General features: G+C 40.4%; 1 protein-coding gene across 1 annotated transcript in view; it reads right to left on the bottom strand.

Moving 5' to 3' along the window:
* DLEC1 (DLEC1 cilia and flagella associated protein) overlaps positions 1-16,844 on the bottom strand; it is a 33,329-nt gene extending 16,485 nt beyond the window's left edge. Inside the window, exons 1-19 of the mRNA XM_053943154.1 lie at positions 15,807-16,844; positions 14,807-14,947; positions 14,102-14,258; positions 13,460-13,570; positions 12,415-12,566; positions 11,922-12,139; positions 11,599-11,680; positions 11,134-11,221; positions 10,164-10,337; positions 9,271-9,407; positions 8,279-8,371; positions 7,937-8,027; positions 6,897-7,059; positions 4,948-5,140; positions 3,573-3,631; positions 2,903-3,077; positions 1,513-1,606; positions 1,167-1,297; positions 704-862 (exon numbers count right to left, since the gene is read on the bottom strand). Of these exons, the coding sequence (XP_053799129.1) occupies positions 704-862; positions 1,167-1,297; positions 1,513-1,606; positions 2,903-3,077; positions 3,573-3,631; positions 4,948-5,140; positions 6,897-7,059; positions 7,937-8,027; positions 8,279-8,371; positions 9,271-9,407; positions 10,164-10,337; positions 11,134-11,221; positions 11,599-11,680; positions 11,922-12,139; positions 12,415-12,566; positions 13,460-13,570; positions 14,102-14,258; positions 14,807-14,947; positions 15,807-15,887 (2,499 nt within the window). The 5' untranslated portion in view covers positions 15,888-16,844. The remainder of the gene's footprint in view (positions 1-703; positions 863-1,166; positions 1,298-1,512; positions 1,607-2,902; positions 3,078-3,572; positions 3,632-4,947; positions 5,141-6,896; positions 7,060-7,936; positions 8,028-8,278; positions 8,372-9,270; positions 9,408-10,163; positions 10,338-11,133; positions 11,222-11,598; positions 11,681-11,921; positions 12,140-12,414; positions 12,567-13,459; positions 13,571-14,101; positions 14,259-14,806; positions 14,948-15,806) is intronic.
* Positions 16,845-19,081: the final 2,237 nt, after the last annotated feature.

The following is a 19,081-nucleotide window of genomic DNA, read 5'->3' as shown; positions in this document are numbered from 1 at the left end:
GCCACCCAATCTAATTAGGGCTTCCAAGTGCCTAATTTTTCCTCAGATGTGTCCTTTCTCTCTGACCCTCGAGTCCCATGTGGATTGATGTCAGGAAGCACAGTGCCAGCTTTGTGAAAGCCTGGCTACACAAGGAGGCAGGGCTTTGCTTCTGAGAGAAGGGCAGTCAGAGCCAAGGGCACAGCAGGGTCAGCTGTGCATGGACTGACAGGGAACGTGAAGGAGAAGCAATCAGTCTCAGCAGCAGCACCTGCTCCCAGGCAGCAGCAAGGTGCCACGAGTGGGAAAGGTTCTTGGGCAGAAGGGTGAGGAAAGAGGGTTGGGAGAGCATCAGCGAGGAGTGGGGGCTCAGATTCTTGTCCAAGATGCTGATGTGGGTGTGTGGGTGGAGTGTTCAGCAGTCTCAGCTCTACTACAGCCTTGAACTCATAGGAGCAGCAGCTGAAATTACTGTCATTCAGGAAATACTCTGTGTCTCTGCATCAGGCTGGCAGGGGATTTGTAATAAAGGGAAATAGAGAAAAATTGTAAAGAAGCATTCAATTTCAAAAGAACTCATGCACTTATGAAACTGTGCAGGATTAGGTTCGTAAGAAGTCACAAAAATTAGAACTTCAGATAGCTGGAATGAATAATACAACTCCTAAGCAGAAGAAATAAAATAGCTAAGGAGGGAATACAGCCAGCTGTAGCAGTGACTTACCTCTTCATTCCTTTGAGCTAGAAAAACCTTGCTTTCTTGCATCCTCCACAGTGCTGGTACCTGAGAGAGATTTTGAATCTCAAAGGTTCTTGACACAGTCTCACCCTGCTTAGTCAAACCAAACTGGAGTGATGGAACATCAATACAAAGAAATGGACCCTAGGACAGTAGGAAACAGACATCAGAATGGACACCTCTGCCAAAACTGTCTCATTAAGAAACATGTATTATCTAGGATTAGCATTTGATTTCACAGAGAATATCAGAAAGCAAATGCACTGTGTAATGCAGAAAAATTCTGTGTGTCATGGGAAAATCAACATTGACTCAATAGTCACTACAGCAAAAATAACTCCTGTTTGTAACCACTTAAGAGTTCTCAAGCCATTGAGAGGCAAAGAAGCTTTATTTGGACAATGGCCAGGCCACACAGTTCATCCTGCAAGACTGAACTGCTCCTTACCTTAAAAGCAGCCTCAACATGCAGCACAACTGGCTCTGGACACTGCTCAACGTGACACAGCAGGTTCCGGCTGATGACCCCAGGTTTGCTTCCAGAAATTGCCAGTACAAATTCACAGCATTTATTCACATCTAGAAGAGAAAATACCACTGTCTCACTTGTTTTAAGAAACCACCTGCTTCAAGAGTATTACTGAAGCTTCTGGAATCAAATTAAGTCTCCTGCTGGCTCCAGTGGACTAATTTTTCAGTTTGTATTATAATGCTCTGTGACTGTCATAAATTGATATAAACAATTATTGTCATGTCTTTCATGAATTACTGCTGACAAGTCACAGAAACTTTACCTATGACACCAGTATGAGGTTCAACTTCGATGATGTCACAGTCCATGATTTTCTCCCATGTGTACTTGATCAATGTTTTGCTGTTGTTCCACAGCTGAAACAATTAAAATCAATGAGACAATTAATGCACTTTAAGCTTTCAGAGCAGCAAGTCAATTTGCTGAGAGCACTGATACACTGCAAACTAGGTTTTGAGAGTCATCATTTATTAAAACAGTGTCTCCTTCACATGGGTGAAGGTGTTTCCTCAAACCTGAAGAGAATCCATTAATAATTCATTCCAAGAACATTATCATATTTGAGTCTACTAAACTTCCCCCCATTTTCCAAAAATGTAACAGAATTTCTAAACATAAACTGAAAATCTTTTGAGTGCAGGTTTGGGTTTTTTTTTTTTTTTTTTTTTTTTTTTTTTTTTTTGCCAAACGCCCTGTTTGTGAGGGAGATGCAAGCTCTTGAAATGTTTGGCCTCCTCTTCAGATCTAGTCAAAACATTATTTCTTAACTACAGCAAATAATTTTATTCCCTGAAGTACAATTATCTCTAAGCACAGTTCAAATTCTTATCTTTTTAAGACTAAAAAAAACCAATTGGAAACTGCAAAGGATGTTGTTATATCATCAGTAAATGGCTTAATTACTTCTATCACATGTGTAGTTATACTGGATTACTGGGAAGTATGAAATGGCTGCCTTAAATTGAAAAAAAATAAATTCTAGGGAGAGAAATCTTAAAACCAAAGGCTGATTAGCAGGATTTCTAAGAAAAAAATGGGAAAACCATTAACTGGGAAATGTCTTCCTGCCTGGCTCTTGCTAACAGGCCTGTTTTTCCCAAGTGAGTCTAAGATCAAAAAGATCCTGATCTGTAGTGAAGGGGATGCTGTGTGAGGGGACAATTGCAGCAGCATTCTGTCCCAGAATGGCCAAAGAGAAATTACCAGAACCTGCAGGAAAGAATAACATCTAGTAAGCTGTAGCATATGTGGTTTTTTAGCTCTTCTGTGCTTCCTGTAGTTCTTTGCATGAACAGTGCCTCAGTTATGAACTAATTTAATCATCCATTGATTATTCCTCCCAGCTGGAAAACTTTTACACTACAGGAGTGACAAAGTGATAAGCAACAGGTTATTGACCCAGAAAAACATTGAGAAAGGTCAAACTCTGTGGTATCAAACTGGAGTGATGAAAAAGGAACAAAGGCTGCTGCCTGGAGTGTAGAGCTGAGCAGGCTGGGTAGGGCATTTCAGTGCAGACCCTTCTGGATTCATGGCCTCCTTTAAAAACATTTCAGGAAAACTAAAATAACACTGTCTGATATCTTCTAATAACACCTATGACATCCAGTGACACAAACCACACGACAACGGTGAAGTCAAAGCACACAAACCTTAAATGTTTTCTTGACATTTACACCAATGAAATTTTCTCCAGGGATGATAACAGCATATGGTTCCAGAAGAAGATGAAATGGTTCTGTTGAGCCTTTAACTTCTATTTCCAGGGCTATTACATCCTCTACTCTGCATTCTGGGATGTTTTGAAGCATCCTCTCTTCTATCAAACTTTGGGAGGAAATATGGTAGAATCATTAAATATGTTAAACCTGTGTTAAATTGGATCCTGTCTTTTAATTGCCAGATCAAAAGTGACAACCAACACAAGTTTCTCAAGTACAGACTGCCTGTGGGCAATTAGCTCAGCCAATTAAAAACTTCATTATACTTTAAGGTATTCTAGTTGTTCCAGTCTGTCCATGAACAAGTATATAAGTCACATACAGCTGTGACAAAGAGTAATAGCAGGAAACCCTGGAAAATAAGCAGAAAAAATGACAATATTATCTTTTTCCAAGAGGGGAAAAACCAGGGCTATGCATGTGTCTGGGCATAGGGGAGAATACCAGAGATGCTCTTTATACCACAACTACTTGTACAGATAATATTCTTTAAACTTGTCAATCCATCATCACCAGAAAGAAGAAAAATCCCACTAATTTAATGTAATAGCACAGATAAATTGTGCCTACATATCTTATTGGGAAATGTTTCTCAGCTTACCAAGGTGATTCTGGGATGTCCCTCACTACCATCTGCATCACGCTGTGATAACGCTTCAGCTGCACAGATGAAGGAGAAAAGGATTTTAGTGTCAAGTAATCACTTATGTTGAAGATCAAAAAAAGATGGAAAAGTGGTTTACATGTAAAGGATAATTGTTCATCATCAGAGTACTAAGCTCTGATAAACAATATGCAAACTCTGGAGTTACTAAAAGAAAACATGTTTGACTGCAAAACATTAAGCCAGATTCTGATCTCATGGTGTATGGTTCCAAGAAAAATACTCATTTTTGACATGCCTGTTATTATTTCCCCTGTATATTGCATACTACACACAAGCATCTGCAAAGGCTCCCCAAATTAAGCTCAGTACTGCTGTACTAATTAAGAAGTTTCTTCTAACTGCTCCAGAGTATTCAGCTTAATTGACCATCAGTCTAATGTTGAGTAAGAAACATGACTTTTCCATCATGGGAAGAGAATGTCTTCTGTATTCTAATGGAGGGTGGGGGGGGAAGAAACACAGAAGCAGGCCTTAAATCTGAAGGGCTACGCAAAAGCTTCATTTGTTTGTAGACAGATACTAATTTTGATGTATATTTTAATTCAATATCTATTCTATGAACTAATTATTTTGAAAAAGCCAGGTAGTTTATCTTCCATACATATTTGAGGTATTTCTTATGTCTGTCAATCAACACTGCATGGGGCATTCCAACTCTTGAGCTTTCTTTGGATCAGGTTTCTCTAAATACAGTGAGCTCATGCTCCTTATTTACAGGGACAGGGGAGCAGAAACTGAGAGAACAGTCCCTGGGATAACTGCATTCCAACATCCTTGCACCCCTCTTACCCACAGCTGCACACAGCATTTCTCTGCCAAAGGCTCCTACTATCCCCTTAATTCATCACTTAGCTGTTCATAGGACCCATTTCAGGCCAAAAAAACTACAGCTGGAAACAGTTTAAATAATCAGTGTTTGTTAACCAACTTATTTAGACTGGAGCAGGTACAAGACATATCCCCCAAGGAGAGAGGGAAGGGTCAGGAGCTGGTGGAGGAGATGATAGAGGGGTCAGGGTGGTAACTTCACCAGCCAGCACAGCTGCAGAATGAGGATGTGTCCACAATTTCAGTGTAAAATTAACTGCATCCAGTCAGTCCCCAGAATGACATGAGATCAGAAACTGTCTCACATTGTGCAGTCAAAACATGTTTTCCTTCACTAACTTTTTACATTTTGAACACTGTTTATCAGAGCATAGTACCAGCTAATTAATTTAATTTAGAAAAGTTGCACAGCAAGGATTTTATGACTTGAATAAAAATACACAGCTGGAGTTTGTAGATAGGAAGGAATCACAAGCCATACCTCCTGTGGAGCATATGTGAGAATAAACTCATGATCTGCACAGGGAAGCAAAACTCCCTGCTTAGGATTTAGGGAGAAGGCTGACTCTGGGTCTTGATTGTTTTTGACCTCTGTAAAGTCTGCAGTTTCTTCTGGTATTAATGGTTTCAGATTAGGCTTCATTATCTGCCAGAAGAAGGGAAGTTCTAGATGGCTGCAAAGAAATCAATAAACAACAGAAAAGCTATGATTAAAAAAAATCTGATATTTTTGAGTAAAATAAGTAAGAGTAAGAAGAGTAAGAAAATGTTCAGATCCTTTTTTCAGGTAAGAAATTCCTCTCTTTACAGATTACAGGGGTTTGACTTCCCAGCTTTTGTGAGTCACAAAGCTGCTGAGGCATCATAGAGTCAGAGTGTGTAAATCATACAAAGAACTTACTAATATGTGTAGCAGCCTGAACTGCTGCTACTGAAGTCCAGGGCGATGCGTGAAAGTAAATTTTATAAATGTGTAAGATATTGTAACACTTTCTTGCCTTATTTGAACTTCTCATGTAATCCAGGTTTTAGAAACTCTGCAATTCTTTTTTCAAAGATCTGGGATGAACAGGTCCATTCCTGCTGACACCAGTACATTTGCCTTGGATCAGTGCTGATGACCTACATCACACTCTGAATTTAATCCAAATGCAACATGTGGTCTTTAACATGTCAGCAAAGCACAATGGCTCAATCTAAAATTATAGCCATGGCTCTGCCACACTCTCTGCAATCCAGAAAAGGTTGCTTAACTAGGTTATTTCAGCAGAAGTGTATTCCATGGAATGTCTTCATGGGTTTGAGAATCTTGCTCATGCTGACCTCAAAAATTCTGCTTAGTAAGGGGAAGGAAGGACACTGGAATTTGAAAGTATCACTGATAAAACGGGACATTTACTATTTCTCGTATCATCTTCTGTAGCAGAAAGAATGTTTCTTCTTCCTGCTTCTATGGAGTTTACTCTCAGCCTGGCCAGCTTTGTTTTATACAAATGCTGACACCAGATGTGCAGGGAGTGCTGTGGTGATTATAGCACAGAGAAAATGTGAAAATTGGCACAGTCACATCCTTTGTCAGTTTACAATATCCAGTTCACCAATCACACTTTCTTTACTCAAACATTGGCCTGTTGTGGCATTATGCATGTGTTTCCAGGCCACAAAATAAACTGCCAGATATTCACTGCTTGCAAACAACAATTTAGATTAATGGTCCTAAACCCAGCACTGACCTTCTCACTGCTTTGATGGTCTACAGTCTCTATCTGCTGCAATCATGCACAAGTGTATTCCTGTTAAAGTCTGATTGATTCTGAGCAAAATCAGGATGCCACTATGTTCAGTATGGTGTAATTGTCCATAAGGACACATTTGTTGACTTCAAATTGAATTTATATTTAACTCTTTAAGGACTCAATAGGAACCATGTGAGACTTTTAATGTGAGTTAATTACATGGAGCTTCCATTTTGATCCAGTGGAGTCCAGGGTGTATTATGACTTTTCTATGGGAGATGTCTACAGTCAGAAGTGTATGCTTGGAAGCATCTATTCCCTGCACTAAGAAAGGAAAAGAGTGCTTATCTCAGTTGCACAAGTGTATGTAGTAGACATTTAAAGTTAGATAAATCTCACCTGAATCACCCTGTAAGTATTTCCTGCAACTATGTATATTTATGAATTTTTTTGTAGATTTACCTCTATTGAAGCAAATATATTGACCTTGGCTAATGGTTGCCATGCTTGAACAACGTACAACATTCCTTCAACCTTAATTACCAAACAGAAAGGAGCAAAAAGCAGCAAAGATACTGCAAAAAGTTTGTCACAGGCACAGAGGTTTCTCCAGCTTGAGAGAGCAGAGATGACAAATGAGATCCCTACCAGTATGGCCACATTGCAGAGCATTACTCTAACAGCAGCTACCTACGTGGAGTTCCTTATAACCAGTCTCTTCTCCGTAGTGCTCTGTGGGTTTTGGGGCTCGAATCGTATGAGGTGCTGTGCTGTTGCATCAGTGACTTCACCCAGCTGAGCTTTGCTTTCTCCACCCGTGACAAACAAAAGCTCCAGAGCAATCACCTCTCCAAGCCCTGGAAGAAATAATTAGGTATTACTGTTTACCATCTGACTATTAACACAGTTTACATCATCAATAGCAAATGTCATTAATGTTCATTATTGATTATATTTGGTGTTTCCTCACGTTTCAGAACTCCAATGTGTTAATTGTACAATCCTGACGTTGTGCTTATCAACATGGATTAACAGAGACCTTCTGTTCATGAATTTCATAGGCAGGGATGTCAGGGCCATGGCCTCAGCTCACTTACATCAGCATGGTTTCACTGAAGTGAGCAGGGTGCTTACAGTGGTTGACAATGTGGCTCCCAGATGTTTTGAGCAGTATATTAGAATTAAAATAAGCAGCAAATGAAGTATTAAAAAAAATCCAGAGTAAATACATGTGATAAAGTGATTCAACAGATGACAAACCAAGCCTCATGTTATAGCACTCACAGTTATATTACAGTATTGGCACCAACATTTATAAGAATTTGAATTGGTTTCATTAGTTAATCCAAAGACTGCCTACCTCAAAAGGTCCAAATGTGATTAATTTCTGCCCTGTTACACCTCATGTTTCATAGCTTGTCAAGTTATCTTATTAACAGAAAAGTGAAAGAGATGAGCTGGACCTGGCAACCTGAGTTTTGTTTTCTGTGACTTGGTGACATTTTACATTTGGATTTTTGCCTACTGAACGTTAAGAGCTCAATGTTTTCTGAATCCAGTGTATCCATGCACTGGGAAGGAGCAGTAATAACAACACAAAAAAAAAAAAAAAAAAAAAAAAAAGCCAGCATTTGCTTAATCCAATGACCTAAAATGTTACCATCACTTCACACCAACAATCACCACTCACATCATCTGAATATCAACAGAATTAGAAAGGTGCTAGAAACAAACCTGTGACTGTAACATTATTGATTGGATAATTGTCACACAAAATGGTGAATGTTTGCTGTGAGGCTTCTGCCAAAGAAGGGAAAAACACTACCTGAAAGAGAGAAGGAAAATAGCAAGGTCTGTGACTGTTTTCTCTCCCCTAAGTAATACACTTCAATTGGTAAATATTCCCTGAAGGAAAGTTTTAGTAATTAGTAATTAAAAGTAACAGTTGCAAGAAACAGAGTCATTTTCTGCTCACATAAACCCAAACTTGCAAGGTCCAGCCAGGTCTTCTAAAATGATCTTGCTTGTTAATTTATTTGGTGAAGTAAAAAACTTTCTATAGCAGTTGGCACTAACCTCTACTGTTGCATTCTGCCCTGGAGCTAGCTCCAAAACAGCAGGCTGGATCCTAAAAGGATCCTGTATCACAAAATCAGCAGTGGCAGCCACCTAAGGTATTAAAACAAAAAAAAGAAAAAAAATTAAATTGATCAGATAGCTGTGTTTAAAACACAGAGTTACCTGACACAGTCAGTAATACTACAACATCACTGTTTTACCTCTTACCATACATTTTTTCACACATCTCAAAAGAGTGTGGCTCATAAATATGGCTTAATTAAAAAAATGCTCCCTGCTTTATAATGACCTTGGTGAAAGCAGAAGGGAAAGTGCAGTCTCTGAAGACAAATGACAAGTGTCAGAAGCCCTAATATTCATGTTCAGAGAGGAACAGCCCTGCCTGAGAGAGGGGCTCTGTTTCTCCATGCTTAAAACTCACTTTGAGTTGGAACTGTAAAGTCTCTGGAGAGACAACTTGACCCATCTGCTCTTTCTCCAGCACCAAAAATGCCAGTCTACCTGTCCCATTTTATCTCCTTTGTCCACCCCACTTAGGCCCTGGTTTGTGATGGGGAGCTACAGACAGAACAGGATTGGATTGGATTGCTGTGTCTACAGGTGCAGCAAGGCCAGTAAAGGAAGTTTCTGTTGAGGAGGGAGAGGAAATTACCTCAAGCAATGCTAGAACTGATAGCATTTCTATTTGCTTCAAGGAAAAGGTTAAAGTTCGAGCCAGTTTTCCTTTTCCTCATCTCTGCCTCAGTTTACTTCTCCCCTCAGCAAGACAAGCTCTTCCACAGGAAAACCAGAGCACAAGAAGGAGGTACAGGCATCCAGGGAGATTGGTTTTCAGGATAAAGGTGAATTCCTGAAGGAATGGCACAATGCAGATGTCTCCAGCAAGGCCTTATGACTTCTGTGCTAATACAACAAGACTGGCTCAACAGGCCTCCACACCAGGGCACCCACACCATGCTGGGTCCAGTATTTCCCTTCTAATCACTCACCCTGGAATCAGGAGCTGGCCAGGCTTTCTCTGGCATTATAGAGAACTTCCCAGTCCTAACTCCCTCATTTCTGCACAAAACTGCTGTTGTTTTTATTCCTCCAACACGGCAGGAACCACAGTCTATATAGTCAGGCACTGCAAGGAGTAACACAGAAAATCAGACTCCAGAGAGAGTGAAGGCAGTTGATTAAATAAGTCTTTACAGACATTACTGCATGAGACCACGCCAGATTTTGCAATCCTAAACCCCCTCAAATTCTTTCAATTTCAAAGTTGGACAGTGTGAGATGTATATTTCTACATCCATCTTACATTTTAATGATGTAAGATGATCTTTCCTCCTTTAAGATTGAATGATAAAAAGTAAGATGATTTTTTTTTAGAAAAACTCAGTATAACAGCAAAGGTGAATTTACAAAAAAATCAAAGCAAATTTTTGCAAAAGTAATCCTATTTATTATAGTTGAGCTTAGATATCTGAGAGGTGCAGGCATACCATATCCATTCACATTCCATGAACATTAATTAATAGCATCAAATAGTTATAACTAAATCATAATTCCATAATATTTAGAATTAGTAATTACAATTGGGAGTTCAGGAATCAACAAAACACAAACCTAGAAATGCGGCCCCTACTCACTTCTCTAATATAGTGAACAAGAAGAGCCTAAGATGGCAAGAACAAATAATTGAGGAAAAATCCAACAGGATTACATTTTAATAACTAATAAATCTATGATAAGTGAAAATGAGGTAGATATCAAAATGTAGAAACTGCACTGCCAATTTTTTCCACATATGTTTTGTGACACAAAATTGACGACAGTCAAATTAAAAAAAACAAGTCTGCTTAACTTTAGAGAAATTTAGTATTTGGACACTACTGACATGTTAATACTGGAAGTGATACTTTAGCTTGGATTGGGATGACAAAAGATTTTGATACTTGACTCTCCACTAATATATGATCTTCATACTCTCCCAGATATTCAGGAATAAACTGGACTGTATACTGGCATGCCATCCCAGGAGCAATCATTCCTCCCTTTCCTGGATATTTTCCTTGGGGGAAAAAAATAAAAACAAAAAAAAGGCAGAAAATTAAAAAAAAATTAAAACCTCCCCAGATTGGCAGTAGTATTTATGATCACATCTTCCTCTGGAATGATGCCTGTAAACTCCCCCCATTTATTGCCTAATTCAAGCTGATAAAAAGGGATGAGCACAAGAGGCCTAGCAGTGCAATCTGGGAATGTGCACATGTTCCAGGGAGCTCAAAGATTGCTTTGTCTGAAATATACTCCTCATAAACACAGAAAATAGTGAGGAGAAACTTAGAGACATTACCCAGTTTTGCCTTACCACAAGACAAAAGGGCTTCCATGGAGGCACCTCACTTCTAAATATTCCTCCAATTTTGGGGGTATCACAATCTCCCTAGGCAATCTGTCCCAGTGCTTGGCCATCCTACTGTAGGAAAGGTAATTTTATTAACTTTTCTCTAACCTACCCTTTTTTATTGCAGTGTGTTATTTCTTGCCCTCTCCTCGTAATTTTTTCAGTGGAAACTACTTCTGCTGCTAGATGAATTTTGGATAAGATTCGATCTAGGTATTCCACAGACACATTTCAATCTAACTTCAAACACTTTAATTTAATCTTCTTGAATTCCTCATTAGACCATTTCAATCTGCTTATGAGTTGTGTGTGAATGGCCCTAAGTCATCTGTCAGCTTCTAAAGAACTGAGCACTATGGATAACAGAACCAAACAGGACTTCCCTGGAAAATCTTTGTTAGAGCAGGTAAATTAGATTTCGCATGTGTTAATCCTTTAAAGGCAGACAAAGAACCCTTACCTGGCCAAATGAAAAATACTGAAGTAGAGGGAGGGATAAGTCTTACATGTTGACCTGTTGAAGTGATGTTCCGTAGCTCTACAGTCATCTTCATTAAAAAAGAAAAAAGCTCCATTGTATTTATCATCATTCATTAAAATATTTGCAATTCCCTGGTGCTACTGCTAGGAGTAACTACTTCATCATCACAACCATCCCCAAAATCCCAGTTTATTCAACAGAGGCTGAATCAGAACAAAGCAGAGACTGAGAAGAGCCCATTTAGTCTTCACTGGTTTGTGTGTCAGTGGCAGGTGTGATGGAGTACTTTCAAGGAAGTTAGAGGGTCATAAATTCAATATACAAAAGAAACTCAGACTTTTATTAAAATTCAGAAAGGCTAAACATTGGGTGAAATATGTAGATCATGATAGGATATAATTCTTCAGGGAGACAGAATAAACTCTCTACAAAGAACCTTCTCACCTCATAAACCTGCCCAGCTTTATCATATGAAAACAGCACAGAAGGTGGACTGGCAAGAAACACAGGAACAAATGAGGTATCACTGAAAGATTAAAAAAAAAAAGGAGATATTATCTTACTTCCTGGTTCTCTAAATACTGATAAAAGGAGAAATTGCAAAATGTCTCCTTTGGCAAAACTAAAATATCATACAGACATACTTTGTTATTATGAGACTAAATAAGAAATTTAGCTCAAAATATCTCTGGGTAAATCCACAGCAATTTTATAGTGGAGCTCTGTGCATTCCAGCCCAGAATCCAGAAACTGTACACACTGCATACCCTTTGGTATCTTCTGCTTTTCTTCTGGCTAAGATTTCTTCTACTTTTCCTTGAGAAATTACAAGAGATTTGCCTCCATCCAGAGTATTTGGTGGGAAAAAGCGTGGATTCTTCAAGTAATTCTGTCTTTTCTCAAGTCTGGAGAGGTACTCACTTAATTCCTCTGCTTTCCAGGACCTACTCTCTTTCCTGGCTCGTTTCTGTGAGGCTTTAGTTTTCTTTGAAAAACAAGAGTGCACGGTGCAACATGAAACACAGTGATTTTGAGGATGAGGAAAAAGCAAGCTACACATGTGTAATTAAAGCTACACAGCAATGACAATTGGTATGGAAAATACAGTATTTCTCTTTTTTTAACAGAGTAAATATAAGTATTGGTGTCAAATCAACAATGGGTTAATATTCACCCTTTGTTGCAGGAAGAGCAACAGGCCTTCCAGATCAAAACTGACTTGTTAGTTTTGGCAGACTAAAACTAACTTGTAAAATGTACCTTACTGATGGTTTTAGCCTCAAGGCTGGAGTCTGGAGTCGAGGACAGAGCTGAAGATACACTTGTCACACTCCCAGATGAGTAGACACTCTCATCCAGTGAAAAAGCACGTTGTTTACGTGTCCCTTTCAGGTATCCAGGTTCTGATTCTCCTGCAATTCAAAGACAAAAAATAATTCTGTAAGAGGAAACCATGAGCAACAAATATTTAGTCTAAGCATAGTTGTATGAGTTTATTTTGAGGTTTGTTCCTGGCAAAAATCCTCTAGAATTTAATGTACTTTTGGAATTTATTTTGTACAAACAAAGCTTAATACTTTAAAAAGAAAGCTTTTAGAAGCACTAATTAAACAGGCTGTATACGCTTATATTACTCCCAGAAAGATATGTTAACCTTATAAGGGATGTGAGATTTTTCACTTTGTTTGGAATTGCAATGGAAAAAAACAAAACACAAATCTTGAAATCTGACTAAGCAGATTACTCTGAAAGGGCTTGACTGAAAAACTTCATTTCAATGGTCCTAAAACCTTTCATCTTGGCTCAACATAAATAAAAGAAGTAGTCTTGACATTGTCCAAAATATTTTCCTTACTGATCTTCATGTGCATATAAAACCAATATATTTCCAGAACTGGAAAACTTTAAACCCTAAATAAAGAATACAATTTTATTTCACTGAAAATAGTTTTTACTTTAATGTAACTACTTCCCTTCTCTGCAAGATGTAGTTGCAGCTTTTGTGCTAATGAAATTGGATGGAGACAGAACACAAATGCAGTTTTTGTGAGAGATAGGAAGAACTGTATACAAATGTGCAATAATGATCAAGTATCATATCTAAGAACATCTAAACTCAGTAGTTTTTAATTTATCAGTTATACTTTGAAAATGTGTTCTTAGTGCAATCTTACGCTTAAAATACTTGAGTCCCTTCTGCTTTGGCAGAAAATGATAAAAATATACTCAGATCTGCTACATCCTCCAATACTTCAATTATAGAATGTTCTAAAAAGTCTGAATTACTTTCTCCTTCAAAAGTTACCTTTTGGTGCTTTAGCAAGAGGTAATTTCTCAGTGATGTAATCCTCAGGACAGATTAAATTATTTTTTCTGAGAAGTTCATTATCCACAATCCACCGAAAAGAGGATGCCACTGCAACAGTAAAGGCAACAAACAGAAAGAAACAAAGAAAAAAAGCAAAATAATAGCCCCTTAAAACATACTATCTTGATCAATCCAAAGTAATGTTGTTTTTACACCTCATCCCAGTCAGGTAATATTTTTAATAGAAAATATTATATAGACTATTTTCTATATTTTATAGGAAATAATATTATAGAAACAAATCTGGTATTTTAATCTCAAGATTTGGACATGCATCTCCACAATTCTAAATTCAGTTTGAACACAGCTAAGCACACATTGGAGAAATATTTAATCTGTTGGTTGCTGCTACATATCAAAGTATGTATGATTGTAATATTTAGGTGGTAACCCCTCAATCCAAATTTAATACCTTGAACATGACCTGGTTGTTTAATTTCTCAATTTTAAACAGATATTACTCTACTTGAACCTCTGCACAAAATCTTTCAAAGTTTCTCTGTTGATGTAAAGCCAACCCCAAGTCAGTGTCCAGGTACTACAAGAATGTACAGGGGAGCAACACTCCAGAATCCTCACCTGGTGGCAGCCCCAGTTTATGGAAATCTTTTCCTGCATCAATCTTCATCTGGTTTAGAACCCTTTCCTCTTCATCTTTGGCTCGGGCCTGGGCCTGAGTGATCTCCTCTTCTGCTTTGTCAGCTTCTGTCAGTCGGCTCTTACACTCAGCCAGAAGCTGCCACAGGCATGGGTGAATAAAGAGAAATTTGAGCTGTTACAGGCAGATGTTTTCTATTTGTTTTTGAGAGGTGAACATAGACATATTAGTAAACATCACCATTTTACAAGCATCAGCTGGCCTGCTAAAACACTGTCATTCCACAATGACACAAAACAGAACAAAATACCTGTGGCTCAAATCATTCAGCATCAGCCTCTACTTTTATACACTGACAACAGCTATTGGAGTGATGACAAGATAAGAAACCTGGGCCACTGATCAGCAGGTACAGGGAAAGGTTTTCAGCCAGTACAACAGGCATTTAAAGGGCTTCTGCTTTTACTGGTTGTACTGTGTGTCTGAAAAGCCAACTAGAGATAATAATACCATGAAGGATCATGTGAATATTAATTTACTTGAAAGGTTCTGTGGGAAACTGTGCTCAAGTAAATTTCCATTAAAATGTCAATTGTAGGATCAATACCTGCCTTTAAATTTTATTTTACAGAAGATATAAGTAGAGACTAAAGAGCTGCAAACTCTGACTTGGTTTGGACTTGTACCTTCTCTAGCTCATCTGTGTAACTGTCTTGATAAACACTGTCTCCTCCTTGGGACTTAATCCAGTTTGTTGTCACGTCCACCTCAAAAACATCTCCAGTGTACAGGTCCTTAAAGGCAACAGCCAACACATGGGACATATCCTGGAGGGAAAAAAATGAGGATGTTTAGAGCTCAAAGCAAGAGTTAGAATGGGAAGAGATCACTGGGTGCTTACAAATGGCTATAATTAGCAAATGGGAAAAGGTACCTGGAAAGGAGATGTGTGTGCACATGAACACTGAGGTGTGGATGTCTGTGTGTGTGTGCTGTGGGACTGTGTGTCTGTGCTGGCTGGCTGTGTAGGTGATGGACACAGTTCTCTGTGTGCAAGTGTGTGTGATGGATTGTGCAGGGATTGGGCTGTGTGAGTGGGGAAACTGTGTGGGAGTGAAATATGAGCATTGTACAGAGGATAGGTGTGTGTGTCAGTCCTTGTGCAGGGCGTGTGTTTGTGCCCCAGGGTGTATGGGAGTGTGTGAGGCTGTTTGTATGGGGGGTTTGTGTGTGCAGGGCTCTGTGTGTGTGAGGCTTTTTGTGTGCAGGGCTCTGTGTGTGTGAGGCTGTTTGTACGGCGGATCTGTATGTGCAGGGATGTGAGAGGCTGTTTGCAGCCGGGTCTGTGTGGGACTGTGGGTGTGTGTTTGTGAGGCTGTTGATGGCGGGGTCTGTGAGTGAAACTGATTGCAGGGTGCTCTGTGTGCGATGCCGTTTACAGGGGAGTCCGTGTGTGCAGGGGTGTGTTTATGTGTGTGGCTGTTTGCAGTGGGGACCTCCGTGTGTGAAACTGATTGCAGGGGCGGGGTCTCTGTGTGCAGGAGGTCTGTGAATGTGGGTGCCTGCGTGTCCCAAGGATAAGTGCAGGTCTCTGAGCGTGGCTGTTTTCAGGGTGTGTGTACAGGGCTGAGTTGCTACTGGGGGCTACGCTATTTGTGCCCGTGCTGCCCAGCCCCGCTGCGTTACCTGCGGGTCGGGGCTGCGGCTCCCCTCAGCCATGTCCAGCCCGGCGCTGGGCTCCTCAGGGCTGCGGCTCCCCTCAGCCATGTCCAGCCCGGCTCCAGAACCCTGCGTGTCGGAGTTCGGGCTTCACTCAGCCATGCCCAGCCCGGCGCTGCGGTCCGGTGTGTCGATGTTCGGGCTCTCCTCAGCCATGGCCGGTCCGGCCCCTCCTCAGCCTCCCGCCGTTGCCGAGTGACCGTGCGGGCGGGCAGGGCACGGCCTGCCGGGGTAATGGCGGTGCTCCCCTTTCCCTTTCCCCGGCGCCATCGCCCCTCACAGCCCCGCCGGCACTCGGGGGGCTGAGTGCGGCACCCCGAGGCTCTGAGGGGCTCGTAGCCCGTCTCTTCCCTGCCATGTAATTGTGAACTTTTAAGGACCAGTGACTTAATAAGAGATAAAACGCTAACTTGAAACCTGCCAAGGTGATTTGGACTTCGGGGGGGATTGCTCGGCCCTCCGGCGCTATGCAGGTGGCGGGTTGGAGCTGAGGGAAGAGGCTGAATCCTCTCCTGATTGCCCACACGTGGGACGAGGAGGCTGGGCTCATCCCTGCCGCTGGAAGCGGGCTGGGAGATGGGAATATTCATCATCAGCCCCAAGCCATCCATCGCCCCGCTCTGCCTGCGGCGCCCTGGCTGTATACACTGGTTGCTAACAACAGGCTCCGCTGAATCCGGCCATATTTTCCATAGAAACCATCCCGGTGTAGATTTTCTCCTTGTCCTGCTGCCTTTTTATTCTTTCTTTCTTTTTCCTCCCCCTCCTCCACTCTTTTTGCTCGGAGTGAAGGAACCTGACCGTGGCCCCGGCGCTTTTCTGTCACTAAAAGGGTAATTTGGCTCTATAGGGTTTTGGAGGAGTTGGGCAATGTTACACACTGAAAATAACTATGGCAAAAATAATTGGAATTTGCCAACAGGTGGTGTTCCACCAGCAGATAGGCCAAAGGGTGTGGGTGTAAACCCCACGGCAACCATGGGGGTGGTTGAAATTCAACTTGGTTTTTTTTAAGTATATGGCACATGGGCTTGAGACTCCAGGGTGTCACAAGCTTTAGGTCCTCAGGTCACCAAAGTCTACATTTGGAATAAAACACCAAATGAAAGCCAGAGGCACTGCTGTGGTTTTAATTTCCCTGTGAAAAAGGGAAGCTTGTCCAAGAGAAAGCTTGGCAAATCTGCAATATCCTGTTCCAAAGATTAAGGCAGAGAAATCACAGATGCCTGACAGGGATAGGACCAGGTATCTGTGTTTTGCAGAAAAAAAAGGTTCACAGCTTTCATAGAATCACAGAATCACTAAGGTTGAAAAAGATCTCTTAAGATCATTGAGTCCTACCATTACTCCACCACTGCTGAGATCATCACTAAGCCCTGTCACCAAGTGCCACATCCATACACTTTTTGTAGTGGCTTTTGAAGTCTTCAAAGGGGTGCTGACTCCCCTACTGGCTTGAGCAGCCTATTCCAATGCCTGCTAAACCCTTCAGCAGAGATATTTTCCCTGATACTCAACCTAAACCTTCCCTGGTGCAACTCAAGACCATTTCCCTTGGTCCTGCCCTTATTCCCTGGGAGCAGAGCCTGACCCCCCTGGCTGTCCCCTCCTGTCAGGAGTTTTGCAGAGCCACAAGGTCCCCCCTGAGCCTCCTTTTCTCCAGGCTGAGCCCCCCCAGCTCCCTCAGCTGCTCCTTGTTCCAACTTGTGATCTCAAACAATTTTGTTTCTGTGCAGGTTTGTAGGTTCTCGTCTTTAAGATTCACTGCATGCACATTTTTAACACGTTTCCATATTAGAAGTCCAGCTTTTCTCATCATGTGCTATTACAATTGATTTTAACATCTGTTTGCTAACTGGAACATTAGTAAAATCCAGCATTTTAAAAAAGAATTCTTTCCCAACCTTTAAAATGGTGACAGTAAAGCAGATGTTTTTGTTTAAAACAGTATATAGAAGCACATGAAAACTGACTGTGGAAAAAACTTTCTGTACTTTCATCTTTACTGCCTTTCAGTAACTTGCCAAGCACATCATCTCAGCTTAGAAGCTGGATTTTGTTTTTCAAACTACAGTCCATAAAATCTGGAAGTGAAGGTGAGATCCATCTGCCCAGAAGCCAACTGCAGGATCAGAAGGAGGGGTGTAAACCACTGTTCCAGAGCAATGCACAATTGTTTCCCATATGACAATGGGATATTTTTCCTTAGATTTCCATTTTTATGCCATCGTCATTAACTCCGATAAACTTAAAAAATAAATTCCACAGTTCCTAGTGTAAAACTGTTTAATTCACATATCTATATGTCACACATATACATTTTCATAAAAATATTATGAATATTAAAAACAATTTGCATCTATATCACCCTCTTTATCATCATTATAAGATATTTAAGTTCCAAAGGCTGAAGAGAGACTCATGCAGGGAATAGAAAAAAAAACCAAAACCCAAACAGCAATTTTACCCTACATTTATAGGTATAAATATACACATATAAATATTTATATGTGTAAATGTACACACTGTCTCTAACTACCATGTATTACTTCTGCCAGGTGTTTTACCTTGGATTTCCCCTCTGTACCATGTAAGGCTGAATTTTATGGTGGGTTTTAGGTTTGGATTGGGGCCCCACCTTGATGCTTGTTGCAGTGTGGAGCACGGGGGGATTTTTCTTGGAGGAAACTAATCTGAAACTGAACTCTCCAGGATCAGACCAGGAACAAGCTAATTTGAAATAAAATATGCCCAAATGCCTGCCACAGACCTTAGAGGAATCATAAATTCTGCTAAAATACAGATTATTCCACTTTTTAAACCATGACTTGTCAGGATCGTATTGCTTTTCTGTATTTGTTTTGGTCACGCTCCCCAGGTGGTCCCCACACATTCTCTGTTATCCCATGGGGACTGTTCAAAGTTCTGCTGTTGTACAAACCCTTTCTTTCTTCTGGTAGCCACATGATCAGAAAAAGTCCTTCCCTTTGTAATCTAACAAAATCAGAATCCCGGAGGTGATTTGTTCAAGCATCTAGGTACCAAATGACACCATGACAGGACAAGCCCAGCTCATTCTTTCTCCTTGTTCTAAGGTTGAAAATAACAGAACATTTTTGCATGTAAAATAGCTGGATGTGATTTAAATACAGACAGGGAGCTCAGTTACTGAGCAAGAGGTTATGTGTATATAACAGAATTGCAGAGTGGAACTGCAGCTTACATTTTTTACAAAAATATCA

Source organism: Vidua chalybeata, chromosome 1 (assembly GCF_026979565.1).
Source record: "Vidua chalybeata isolate OUT-0048 chromosome 1, bVidCha1 merged haplotype, whole genome shotgun sequence".
In the NCBI taxonomy this organism is placed as follows: Eukaryota; Metazoa; Chordata; class Aves; order Passeriformes; family Viduidae; genus Vidua; species Vidua chalybeata.
This window is presented reverse-complemented; position numbering and strand designations above follow the sequence as displayed.